General features: G+C 41.5%; 1 protein-coding gene across 4 annotated transcripts in view; it reads left to right on the top strand.

Annotated features, from left to right (window-relative positions):
• The window catches only part of FERMT1 (FERM domain containing kindlin 1), a 56774-nt gene extending 44671 nt beyond the window's left edge, over window positions 1-12103 (top strand). For all 4 annotated transcript variants that reach the window (XM_043884749.1, XM_043884748.1, XM_043884750.1 and 1 more), the window contains 7 exons: window positions 1211-1335; window positions 2288-2394; window positions 3542-3763; window positions 4590-4714; window positions 5803-5944; window positions 9464-9633; window positions 11319-12103. In XM_043884749.1, the coding sequence (XP_043740684.1) occupies window positions 1211-1335; window positions 2288-2394; window positions 3542-3763; window positions 4590-4714; window positions 5803-5944; window positions 9464-9633; window positions 11319-11328 (901 nt within the window). In that variant the 3' untranslated portion in view covers window positions 11329-12103. The remainder of the gene's footprint in view (window positions 1-1210; window positions 1336-2287; window positions 2395-3541; window positions 3764-4589; window positions 4715-5802; window positions 5945-9463; window positions 9634-11318) is intronic.
• Window positions 12104-13503: the final 1400 nt, after the last annotated feature.

Below are 13503 nucleotides of genomic sequence, written 5' to 3'. Positions count from 1 at the left end.
TTACCTTACAACTCTCAACATGATAAAACTATTTTTTAAGTAGTGGTTTTTTAAATCCTGGAAATATTAACTACATATAATGTTTTTCCATTTTATTATATAATTGTTATGTAACAATCTCCTGTAATACGCTGGTTTTTTAAATTAACATTTCCCTTATCCTTGTGTTAAGGATAGCACATTTTCAGCTGACAAAATATTAGTACCAACATGTTAAAAGACTTGCCTAGAAGCATATGTGAGTGCAGCTAACCCCAAGCTTCCTGTCTTCCTCCCATTCTTGAATGCAGAAACCCACCTCTCTGACACAAGATACCCTGATCCACCCCCAAAGCTGGAATTGTCCCACTGAACCACATATAAAACTTACTACCTTTCCTCTGTCTAGCTATACCCTCTTCCCTGCTCCTCAGCTTGCTTTCTTGTTTCCTAGTTTGAATGAATCAGCTGAGGTCTTCCTTTGGCACTGCCAACCTTATCTAGCCCAGAGTACAGTTTTCTGGCCTAAACAGATACCATGGTTAGAAATCTTCCCTGAAAATATTTTTTAATAACAGTGGGGTCTACATGGATTAGCTATAGATTTTGGTGATTTCCGTGGCTCACTGGGAATTTTCTAATTGGTTTCTCTTAGGGTCAAGAGGAAAATACAGAAAAGGTTGCTTACTTTTATGTCAGATTTTTATGTCTGTAACTTGAAGCTTGTGTTGTCCATATGGACAGCTTTTTCAGAATCAAGAAATAACTTGAAATTTTAGATGTCGCCATATTCATGGATGTTTCTCACATCATCACAGTAGTAATAATAATAATTTGTTGAGCACTTCAGTTTGCCAGGCACTTTACAGAAATTACCGCTTTCTACCCTCACAAAAGCCCTGTGAATTCAAGGCTGATACTCTCCCATCGCACAGAAGTAGTACTCATGGCCCAAAGAGACACAGTCTTTCCTAGGGTCACACATGTATACAGCAGAGCTAAAGTGTAGCACTGAGTGGTCTAGCTCCTGAGATTTTGTGTTAACTTCTACATCTCATATCAAAACCCCCATTTTCCATTTTTAGAAATGAGTTAGCAATTTAAAAATTATTGAAAAATAAAGAGAATGTTGTCTGAAAGGATCTCTAGAGCATCTTGATTAGCTTGAATTTGCAATGTGTCCTACATTTCTGGATGGTTTTTCAAATGTTTACTGTACTTTAATTTGCAGGCCCAAAAAGCTAATATTAAAAGCTTTCAAACAATATTGGTTTGTCTTTAAAGACACATCTATAGCCTACTTTAAGAATAAGGAACTTGAACAAGGAGAACCAGTTGAAAAATTAAACCTTAGAGGTAAGAGGGTCCAGTATCTCAGTATGGCTTGACATGGCCCATCAAAAGGGTGAAAGCATGTTCACCCAGTGAAGCATGTTCACTCCAGAGAAACCTCTGTCTGTCATGGGCTGTCAATGGCCACCTGCCTGAAGCTCCTCCTCCCCGTCAAGTATGAACCTGGAATGCAAATCAGTGAAAAAACAATCATTTATTATGCCGTCCCTTCTTTCCCAGTGTGTCCAAGTCTCTGATGTGATGGTAATTGTTGTCATAAATATAATACATGAGACATTGTTGGATCCTGTAAAGCTTTCTGAATTCCAAAACAATTATGTTTAATTCAATGTCACGTTTGGGCTTTATTTCTGAAAGTGGCTGTGAGTGTACTGGTAACTCATTAACTAAAAATTTAACTAGTGCACTCAATTCCCTTATCATTGTGACAATCAGAGAATTCCCTCTCCTTTAATTCTTTCAAACTTTATGTTCAATAACTGATCATATGAGTTAGCCAAATTAGCCTGAAAAGGAAGTCAATCGATGATGTATTTAAGAAATCCATAAAATAAAATATTTTTATTTATCCATGCTAAGTTCATAACTTACCTAGTAATCATTTAATTCAGCCGTCCCTAGCCTTTTTGGCACCAGGGACGAGTTTGATGGAAGACAGTTTTTCCACAGATTCGGGGTGGGGGGGATGGTTTTGGGATGATTCGAGCACACTACATTTATTGTGCACTTTATTCCTATTATTGTTACATCATCTCCACCTTAGCTCATCAGGTATTAGATACCAGAGGATGGGGACCCCTACTTTAATTAATGTTATCAGCCTGCTCTTCAGTTTTTCAGAAGAGAGTCAAATCTGAGGAGTTTATGTTCAAATTCTTTGTTTTTAGATGCACATGTGATATTTGTCTAAGAGATTTCTCAGAGCTCAGTTCTTTCCCTGCCTTCTATCATTCAGGTTGTGAAGTTGTGCCAGATGTAAATGTAGCAGGGAGAAAATTTGGAATCAAATTACTAATCCCAGTTGCTGATGGTATGAATGAAGTGTATCTGAGATGTGACCACGTAAGTAAAATCACTTCACTTTTATTAAGCCTCAAGACAAACCATCTCAGTTGTTTTCTCAAATCAGAGCACTCATCAGTCAGCTCCTGCTTTGTAACAATCACAAAAATCTTAAGGACACATACCAATAAGCATTCTGCCAGATGACTAGAGATTGGATGATTCAGGCTGTGGGCAGCTGGACAGATCTGCTCCAAGCCATCCACCTGGCCCAGCTGGCTCTTTTCCACTGGCTGAGCTCATGGGCTTTACTTTGGGCCCTGGGCTGCCTGGGGCGGCTCTTCTCATAGTGATGGCAGAAGTGCCGAAAGGAAACTGGGAATGTGTGAGACCTCCTAACGCTTAAGCTTGAAGTCAGTTGGTAGGTACGCTGTCATTTCCACCCACACTCCGTTGATTAAAGCACATCCATGGCCAGGCCGAAAGTCAAAAGATGGGAAATTACACTCTGGCTCTGATGGGAGGGACTGTAAAATTACACGGCTAGAGATGTGGATACAAGAAAGATGATGACTTGAGGCCAGTGATTCAGTGAACCACACCTACTGTTGCCCTGAAGAATTAATTTCCCTCTTTACCCACATCCCCTTGGCTTCTGGGACCACTCCCCCTTTGCTCCCTGAGGTAGCAAATGAGCACAGACGTAAGAACAGTAAAAGCCACAACTAACTGGTTCACATCCACCGATGGACCTGATTCCTATCATAGGATTAGAAGCTTTGCTAAGGACAGGCCAGGGGAGAAATAATATGAGAAGTCAGTTCATGATTTTTCCTTACTGTCTTCTGTCATAGAGATAAGACTTGATATGACAATGGGAATATACATCAAGGACACTCCCCAGTAGTTTGAGTTTTCACCTGTCTGTTCTCTGAGAAGTTCCTTTGTGTCCTTGGTTCATCTTTAAATGCGAAGTTCTCCACACAGAATTTCTCAAAGTCAGCATTCCTGTCCCTTAGCCCCTTGGTATCTGGAAACTCAACACAGGACTCAAAAGCTCTCATATGATGTTAAATTAGGTGATTAACAACAGTTCAAATGCATGCCACCACACATCATCTAGAATGATAGTCCAAATCCTGCTCTGTTCCCAACATGGCAGCTTTATACTTGAACTTGCATCTCAGCCCTCTGGTATTTCTTGCAGGAGAGTCAGTATGCCCAATGGATGGCTGCCTGCATCTTGGCGTCAAAGGGCAAAACCATGGCAGACAGCTCCTACCAGCCAGAGGTCCTCAACATCCTTTCTTTTCTGAAGATGAAAAACCGGAACTCAGCATCTCAGGTGGCTTCTGGTCTCGAAAACATGGACTTGAACCCGGAATGTTTTGTGTCACCTCGGTGTGCAAAAAAGCACAAGTCTAAACAGGTACTGCTAATCTGGCTGGGGTGATTATTTGCAGTACATTCTGTATTTTCTGAAATAGAATAGGGAATTAAATTGATTGAGACCATCATCATGAAAAATCAGCTAATGGGAAAATTTAACTATGAACTGGGTGTCAGATGATATTAAGAAATTATTGTTAATTTTTTAAATATTTACTTATTTGGCTGCATTGGGTCTTAATTGCAGCATGAGGGGTCTTCATTGCGGCGTGTGGGCTTCTCTCTAATTGCAACACACAGGCTCTAGAGCATGCAGGCTCAGTCACTGTGGCACACAGGTTTAGTTGCTCTGCGGCATGTGAGATCTAAGTTCCTTGACCAGATGTTGAACCCATGTTCCCTGCATTGCAGGGTAGATTCTTAATCACTGGGCCAACAGGGAAGTCCCAAATTATTGTTAATTTTGATTGCAATGACTGTACTGCTAACTGCACATGGCAATATTCCCGGAATAAAAATTTTAAAAGAATGATTTAGTCCCCACAAATTAAATAAGAATGGGTTGAAAGTTACACAGTAAACTGACTAGAGTAGAACCATTGTCCATGGAGACTCCACAGACCCCAGAAAAAAAGCAAGCCTACATATTACCTGATCATCCTGCTTCTCCCCAGTGATTTGTATGTATTATAGAAAAAGAGAGAGAATGAACGAATGAGTGAGTGAATGGAAAGGAATTGGCTTTGTGAAGCTGCAGTTGTGTCTTGTGTTCGTTCTTCTCACTGGAGACCTGAAGCCAACAGGATGCTTGCTGTAGAGAGTCAGTGTCTGCTAAAGGGAATTTGATGTCTCCCGCTTCTGCTTAGCTGGCAGCCTGCATTCTGGAAGCCCACCAGAACGTGGCCCAGATGCCCCTGGTCGAAGCCAAGCTGCGGTTCATCCAGGCATGGCAGTCTCTACCTGAATTCGGCCTCACCTACTACCTTGTCAGGTGATTATAATGCTCACCTGCCTCTTACTTTCTGTTCAATTCTAAGTGGCTTCCTTGGAATCCAGTTTGTTCTCATTTGGTCTAGAATATAAAATTCTCTCTCTCTTTTTTTAATTTTAGAATACTGTCTGTTCACAAATGGCCATCGCTTTTGGATGCTCATAACAATCTTCCATACCTCTGTTCAGAGTGCCTACCTGATCTCTCTGCTTCTCCTGTTTGTCCCCTAAGTTTTCAATTTAGCAGCCTGTGTGATCCTTTTAAGTCAAATCCTGTCAGGCCTCTTCTCACCCCATCTAAAGGCATTCTGTCACACTCAGGGTAAAGGCCAGATCCTTACAGCGACCCTGCAGGACCTTAACTTTGGAATTTCACTTCCTCTCCCCTCATTCATGCTGCCCTGGCCTCCTGGCAGGGAGCCACGCTGGCCTCCTGGCAGGAATTTGAGCCTGAGGGGGCTGGTGGGGGAAGGAGAGCTCAGGCCTTTGCACTGTGCCCTCCGCCTAAGATACTTTTTCTCCAGGTATCCACATAACTCACGCCCTCACAGACACCAGTTCTTTCAATCAAATCTTCCTTCTCTCTAAGATCTCCCTGACACGCTATTTAAAATTGTAACAACCTCCTTGCCATTATTCCCTGTCTCAATTCTGTGCTTTATTCTCCTTCATGATCTTATCTGACATATGTATTTCACTTATTCATGACCTTCTCCCCCAACTAGAATATAAGCTCAATGAGGTTAGGAATATTCTGTCTGTCTGCTTAGGTCGCTGTGCCTAAGCAGTGCCTAGAAGGGTGCCTGGCATACACAGTTGGTACTAATTTGAACTAACTGACTTGACTACCTCTTATTTTGCTTTCCTCTGATGGCAATTTTGTTTAAATAATGTCAGCGAGACATCCTAATTCTCTCCAGCCTTCATATTCTCTCTATCACAATAATAATGCCCTTTGCAGAAAGTTAATCCCTCATTATCTACTCTTCAGAAATGATTTAGAAATGTTGGTATTATTTTTAAGAAGTTGTGTGTGAATAAACATCATGTCACAGGAAGCAGTTACATCTTTTAATTAAATTTTTTCAGATTTAAAGGAAGCAAAAAAGATGACATTCTGGGAATTTCATATAATAGGTTGATTAGAATCGATGCAACCACTGGGATCCCAATTACAACATGGAGATTTACAAATATGAAACAGTGGAATGTAAACTGGGAAATCCGGCAGGTAAAGTGAAAGTCTGGATATATTCAGTGTTGAACCTATTAAACCTGTGTTCCCTCAGAACTGCAGCTTATTCTGGTTTTCAGAAGGTATTCTTATACCTAGCATTTAGAAACCACAAGCATGTGGTAATTCTCTGCTAAAATAATTACATGCAGTCCTCGGCAGTTCCCTAACAAGTATAGGCCAAATGCTTTTGAATTAACATAAGTTGGCTTGGTCTCCATACAGACAGACTCTAAAATTGTGGAGTAGTTTAATCTCCTTCAACTCATGTATGATTATATAAGATTTAGGTTGATAATTACTTAGCAGAAGCCACCTGAGATGTATGTATCATACAGAATAAATCCAAAACAGGCCTCATCTGACTGACTGCCAAGAGGTATAACTGGTTGAGGACTCCCAGGCTCAACTGCCCACATGGAGATCATTCTAGTCCCAAAGGGGAAAAGTACCAAAGAAGCCAGCATGGTACACAGAGGTGACAGGGGAGAATTCAGCCTCTGACTTCAGGAGCCGTCAGCCCCAATCATCTCTGCCCTAGGAACCAGGCCACAACTACATCGCAGGCTGTGCTGGACTGAGTCAGAGACACCTGAGTGTCCTGATGATTTAAAACATTCTTCTGATGATGATAGAGGATCTTTTCCTCATTCCTTTGGCATTCCCATTTTTCCAGTAGAAAGCTGTCAATGTAGAGGGAGGTTAAGTGACTCACATTTTTTTAAGAACCATGGATTCCTTTCAGCACAGCTGTTGACAGTCTTAACTCTTTTGTAGAATGAAGGTCTGAGACTAGATGGCCTCTAAGGAGCGGCTTGAAAGCCTTGCTATATCCTCAAGGCCATATAAATCCCCCTCTGGGAAATGGAAATCAAAACTACAATGAGGTACCACCTCACACCAGTCAGAAAAATCAGCAAACACTAAATGCTGGAGAGGGTGTGGAGAAAAGGGAAACTTGCTACACTGTTGGTGTAAGTTGGTACAGCCACTCTGGAAAACAGTATGGAGGTTCCTCAGAAAACTGAAATCAAAATTACCATATGATCCAGAAATCCCACGCCTGGGCATATGTGCAGACAGAACTCTAATTCAAAAAGATATGTGGACCTCTATGTTTAAAACAGCACTATTCACAATAGCCAAGATGTGGAAACAACCTAAGTGTCCAACAACAGATGAATGGATAGAGAAGATGTGGTACATAGATGCAATGGGATACTACTCAGCTGTGAGAAAGAACAGAATAATGCCATTTGCAGCAACATGGATGCACCTACAGATTCTCATACTAAGAGAAACAAATCAAAAAGAGGAAGATAAATACCATATGATATCACTTATATGGCTATACCATATGATACAGAATCTAAAATATGGTACAAATGAACCTATTTACAAAACAGAAACAGGCTCACAGACATAGAGAACAGACTGATGTTTGCCACAGGGGAGACAGTTGAGGGAGGGATGGAGTGGGAGGTTGGGTTTAGCAGATGTAAGCTTTTGTATATAGAATGGATAAACAAGGTCCTGCTGTATAGCACAAAGAACTATATTCAATATCCCATGATAAACCATAATAGCAAAGTTTATTGTAAATATATATATATATGTATAAACATATATATATATATATATATATATATATAAACATATATATATATATATAAACATATATATATATATATATATATATATTTGGTTGGCCAAAAAATTCATTTGGGTTTTTCCAGAAGATGTTACAGAATGAACGAACAGTTTGGCCAACCCTGTATATATATATCTGAATCACTTTGGTGTACAGCAGAAATTAGCATGGCATTGTAAATCAACTACAATTTAAAAAAATAACCCAACTGTACACCTTAAATAGGTTTGTTTATTATATATCAGTTATACCTCAGTAACACCATTTGGAAAAAAAATCAAACTCTGGGAATTGCCGAGGTCAGCAACTCTTTTTTTTAAGGTTTTTAAAATAACGTTTCTTAAAAGTTATCATGTGCATAATAGGAAACCAAAAAACACAAGAGGCAAAATACAAAGTCATCCATAATCACAAGCAGTTTACCATTTGATGTGTCCTTCTAGGTTTCATTTGTGTATCTATAAATCTAAGCATCTATTTTTATATAATTAAGATCACACAGTTACATATCATGCTTTTTCACACAACGTGAATATTTACCATTTCAAAGTCCCAAAGCTATGTGAGTATTTGATAACCAAGAATACACTACACCAACTCAATCTAGAAGGAAAAAATGTAGTCCTGCCTTTCTTGGGACAAAAATTTCATAAAAGTAAAAAATGGCAACAGACCTCTAGATAAAGATGTTGGCAGAGTCATGATTAAAATACTACATTCCCTTAATATTCCATTAAAAATGAGACATGAAGCAAAATATAAGCATGAACACATACACATATATCCCTCCATTGATACTTCCTCCTGCCTCTCTGCTGCCAACCTAATGAACGAGTCCTGACATACATTTCTCAGAGATGGATTAATAAGTCCATGTCCAAGATGCTACTTTTCTATCAATTATAACAAAAATATTTACAAAGTGATTAATTCACTAGCTCTACTTTTTATCATGTGTTGTCACCTCAGGACATCTAAAAGGCTTAGATGTTGCAAATAGAGAATGAACTTCGCAAAGATGTTTTGCTTTGTGTACAAGAACATTTCAACATATCCATTGTTGTATAAGTTACATGCATTTTAGCTTTACTGTATATTCTTTGTAAATACTGGATAATATGTCCCAATTGTATAATATCTAGTCTCTAGATATTAAAGAGTAGCCAATGTATGACAAAAGTACAGTTAGTAAACTAACACATTTTGCACACTTTGTGTTAAAATTCATTGGAAGGCCATCTTCTGAAAGGGACCTTTGGAAGTGAAATTGTAAGTCACATCTACGTGACACATGTGCCCGTACTTGCCCACTGTTGGGTGGATTATGGAAAGAAGAAATTGGGAGAAATGAAGCATCCTGGATTAGAATGTTTCTTTGTAGATCATCAATTCTTAAAGGTCCTCAGCTGATTACAGTGGGCAGCCAAGGTAGAGAACCTGTGAAGCTTCAATTTCTTCTAGTGTAGAGTTTATGACTTCCAGCTGGGAAGACTGAGGGCCGTGGCCATAGAAAAATTCACATGAGCCGTTTCCTCTCCGCTCAAAACTCTGCAAAGCATCCTGTCCCTCCACACATAGAGTGTTTAGACAGTTCTTTCATCTGAAGAGAGACAGACAGGAAATATCTTTGCGTTAGGTCGTAGTGTTTTGCCAGGTGTGTGGCAAAGCTGACACCACAAGAGGGCGCACGGAGAGCAGAGATGATTTTCTGTAAGCTTTGATGCAAGCAGTGGGGTTTTGTGGGGTTTGGGGAAACTATCTGTCAGCACCTCAGCAGTCCTCAGCTCTGGACCATCTCCAGCCAAGCGGCTTCTTTTCGATCCATCCTTGTCAGTTTTAAGCGTACCTGTGCCTACCCCTTCCAGGTGGCTATCGAGTTTGACCAGAACGTCTCCATTGCATTCACCTGCCTGAGTGCGGATTGCAAAGTCGTGCATGAGTACATCGGAGGCTACATTTTCCTGTCCACCCGCTCCAAGGACCAGAATGAAACGCTCGACGAGGACCTGTTCCACAAGTTGACCGGTGGCCAGGAGTGAGCAAAGCAGGCCTGCTGGGCCTACACAGGGCAGCCTCCCCGGAGCTGGGTCCATGGCCCGAAATAGTGTACGCTCCAGGCTGACAGCATATATTCCCATGGACACCCAGACCCTCTCCTTGTTTCAGACACCCGGCCTAACTCATCCCTCCCCCAACTCTTCCGTCTGCCACCTGTGGTGGAAGGAGCCTCAGTTAACTGAAAATGTGGGGTGGGAGAGAGCACCATGCTTGGCGTTGCTCTAAGGCCCTGCCTGTAGCTACAGTTCTGTGACTTGAAGAGCCTTCGCCTACGGGTTGGAAGCTGCTCGTGTGTTTATCTGCTTTGCTGTTAAGTCAGAGGAAAGCCAGGTAGCACATGTAGTAAGCAAAAATCTTATTCCCCAAACTCAGATATGAAAAGAAATAGGTCTTTCCTTAACAGAAGTGCTATTAACTGTCATCTTGTGACAATGGTAGAGGGAGCCCTGAATATACTTATGTCCTGGGAATCAAGGTCTGGGGGAAGGTGGGGTTACCTGGTACTAGTTGGTGACAAGGTGTCAGAGTAGTGGCCCTTGGTGTCATGAGTCCAGAGTGACATCTGCCAAGGTGATCATTGACCCATCTTGTCTTGGACACAGGTTACCGGCCCCCACCCTGCTGCAAGTCCCATTCCATTCCAGCCACCTTTAAGTCCTTCTAAAGACGTGATAACACATGGGTTCTGGGAATCCTAACTCCTCAAAACTGCTTCATGTCTCCAAAGCTTCTACTCTGGGTTGGGGCTCAAGAAGATGGGTCCAGTTCTCTCTTCATAAAACCACCTCATGCATCGAGGCTTCCAGCAAAGTTTCCATTGCAACCAGTCAGGGAGAGAAGAGCAGGACAGCCCATCCCCAAAGCCCACCAAATTTAAGAGCTCTTGGCACCCCTGGAGACTTCTGTCTCCTGGGCCTTTGGCTGGTGGGTGGGTGGGGTAGGGAAGCCTTGCTGTAATCACTCAACAGTGTTCTCCTAGATTTGTGTCTGTTTGCATGACCATATGTGCTCAGTTGTGTCCGACTCTTTGTGACCCCATGGACTGTGACCCACCAGGCTCCCCCATCCATGGAATTTTCCAAGGAAGAATACTGGAGCAGGTTGCCATTTCCTACTCCAGGAGATGACTAGATAGCATCACCAACTCAATGAACATGAATTTAAGCAAATTCTGGGAGACAGTGGAGAACAGAAGAGCCTAGCGTGCTGCAGTCCATGAGGTCACAAAGGGTCAAACATGACTTAGCAACTGAACAACAACATGACTCATGGCCTTTCCCTAAAGGCTTTTGACTTTTGTAAATCAAAAGCTGATAACAAACTTTTTTTTTCCTCTGCTTTTTGCTTTGTCATCTCTGCCATGAGACATGAACATGGGCCAATTAACAGCTGCCTCAATTGTCATTTTCTGTTTTGGTTTGTCACTGTTGGGATGAGTGAGTTTTAAGAAAGTAAAAAGCAGTACTGGGGATAGAAGGAAATATGAGATGTATTTTATTATGTTTTTATAAATATTCTTCTGTCACACAAAGGATATGGGTTGCAAGGTTAAAGCCGAGACCTCCTTTCCACTTTGAAGTTCTTTTAGGATGCAAACCTCAGGGGGGCCTGGCTGGACCTCAGATGCCCAAAAACATCCACTGTTGCTTTATTTTCCAACAGAGCTATTTGAGAAGACAGATCTTTGCAATTCTGGGGGCCACCTCAAGACAGCCTTGGCTGGGGACTCTTCGGCCCTGAGGCAGAAATTGTCACTGGAAGTTCTTCTTTCAGCCTCACCTTAGAAGTGAAATGTTAGTGAAGAATCTTCAGGCAATACCTGAACTTCTGAGCCCTAGCTTAAAGATTAATTGTGCCTCAAGCACTTGACTAATCTGGTCCATGTCATAAAGAACTGAGTTTGAAACATTCTATACAGAAACCAGTGCCAAGTGAACTGTGTTGAACTTGGTGGTCATTTCTCTATAGTCCTGGGCCCCCATTATTTTAGAACCTAGCTGGGCCCTACATTAAAACAGTACTCCTTGATGTCACAGTTTACCTGTCTACTGTCAAATACAGCTCTGTCTAATTTACCGAAGCTAGACCTTTGGTTCAACTTTCTTCCTCAGCTTTTCCTAGTTGTCTGATATTTCCATGTAAACACTCAAAAGAGTTGACTGGTTTTAACCAGACTTTTAAGGGAGCATTTCTTCCATGACTACACAGCAACATCCCAGAGGAAAAAGCAAGTGTGACAAGAAAATCATAAACGCTGCTGTTCTAAAGAGCAACTTATGGATATTTTTACATTGGGTGCAAAGGTCACCTGACTTCCTATGATGAAATTTGAAATTAATGTGCGGCTTTCAACCTTGTTTGCTTTCTTATCTATGGTACATGGGGAAATCTGCATTGTTTTGTATTTTATATGACTTTTTAAAAGTTTTCTACAGATTTGAATATGGTCTAGTTGTGTCATCTCCAGTCTATCGACTCTAAAAAGGTGAATATTTTCTCCACTTTGAAAGAGAAGTGCAACTTTCAGATTTAACATATGCTTTTGCTCACAATTGCAAGATTTGAGCATATTCTCTGCAGTGAGATTGACTTAGAAATGTTACTTAATCATTGGTTTCAACATCTTTTTTGAAACCAATTGATCATCACCAGATCTTCTGACATATAGTGAACTTTTTTATCCAGGTCTACCTTTTGGAAAAAAGTACCATAGAGCAAAAATGACCAGAGGCATCAGAAGGCCTCTGATTTATGGTCAAACATCAAGGGCACCGGAGAAGGCAATGGTACCCCACTCCAGTACTCTTGCCTGGAAAATCCCATGGACGGAGGAGCCTGGTAGGCTGCAGTCCATGGGGTCACTAAGAGTCGGACACGACTGAGCGACTTCACTTTCATTTTTCACTTTCATGCATTGGAGAAGGAAATGGCAACCCACTCCAGTATTCTTGCCTGGGGAATCCCAGGGACGGGGGAGCCTGGTGGGCTGCCGTCTATGGGGTCACACAGAGTCAGACACGACTGAAGTGACTTAGCAGCAGTAGTCAAGGGCACATCTTTCATTTAGATGGTCCATAAGGATTAGGGATGTGGAGTTTGTAGACATCCTTTCATGCAGTTCTTTTTTTTTAACTGCAGTTGATTTACAATACTGTACTAGTTTCAGGTACGGATTCTTTTCCATTATAGGTATTACAAGATATTGAGTATGGTTTCAGGTACACCCTTTGTGCAATTCTCACATCAACCCATAAGGGGCAGGAACGACTTGCCTTCTCATTTCACAAAGGAGAGACAAGGCTCAGAAGATAAAGTAACTTGCCCAAGGTCACACCAAGAGTAAGCAATGGAACAGATTGAGAGGCAGGTCTTAACTGCAGAGACCGTTGAGCTTAGCCCAGCAAACCCCCCAAAACCTGCTCAGCACTGGAATGCCTACCCCAGCCTCAGCCCCAATGCAGGCCTCTCCTGAGTTCAGTGTCCCCGTTTCACACACTGGTGGGGGAGGGCCAGGGAAGCTAGAGGATTGGTTGCCTCTGAGGAGTTGGGGAGTTGCAGGGGTATCAGAAAAGTCTGGGAGTCAGAGAAGTGAGTTGCCTGACAAGTGTTTTGATTCTGGGAAAGTTTCATTTTCAGTCCCAAGGTCAAAAAAGTAAGCAGATGAGTCTCTCATTTGAAAACTCATCTTTGAGTTGCAGGCATTAGAAGCAAGACATCCTGAAATTGCTTAAAATTTTTAAACAACTTTATTTAATTCACTTGTAAGCAAAAACTTTTTTTTCACTTCAGTACATTCAGCAAAGAGTGAAACACAAAAGGAGGCTCCTTTCCACCCCTCCAACCTCCC

Source organism: Cervus elaphus, chromosome 23, assembly GCF_910594005.1.
Source record: "Cervus elaphus chromosome 23, mCerEla1.1, whole genome shotgun sequence".
Classification (NCBI taxonomy): domain Eukaryota; kingdom Metazoa; phylum Chordata; class Mammalia; order Artiodactyla; family Cervidae; genus Cervus; species Cervus elaphus.
This window is presented reverse-complemented; position numbering and strand designations above follow the sequence as displayed.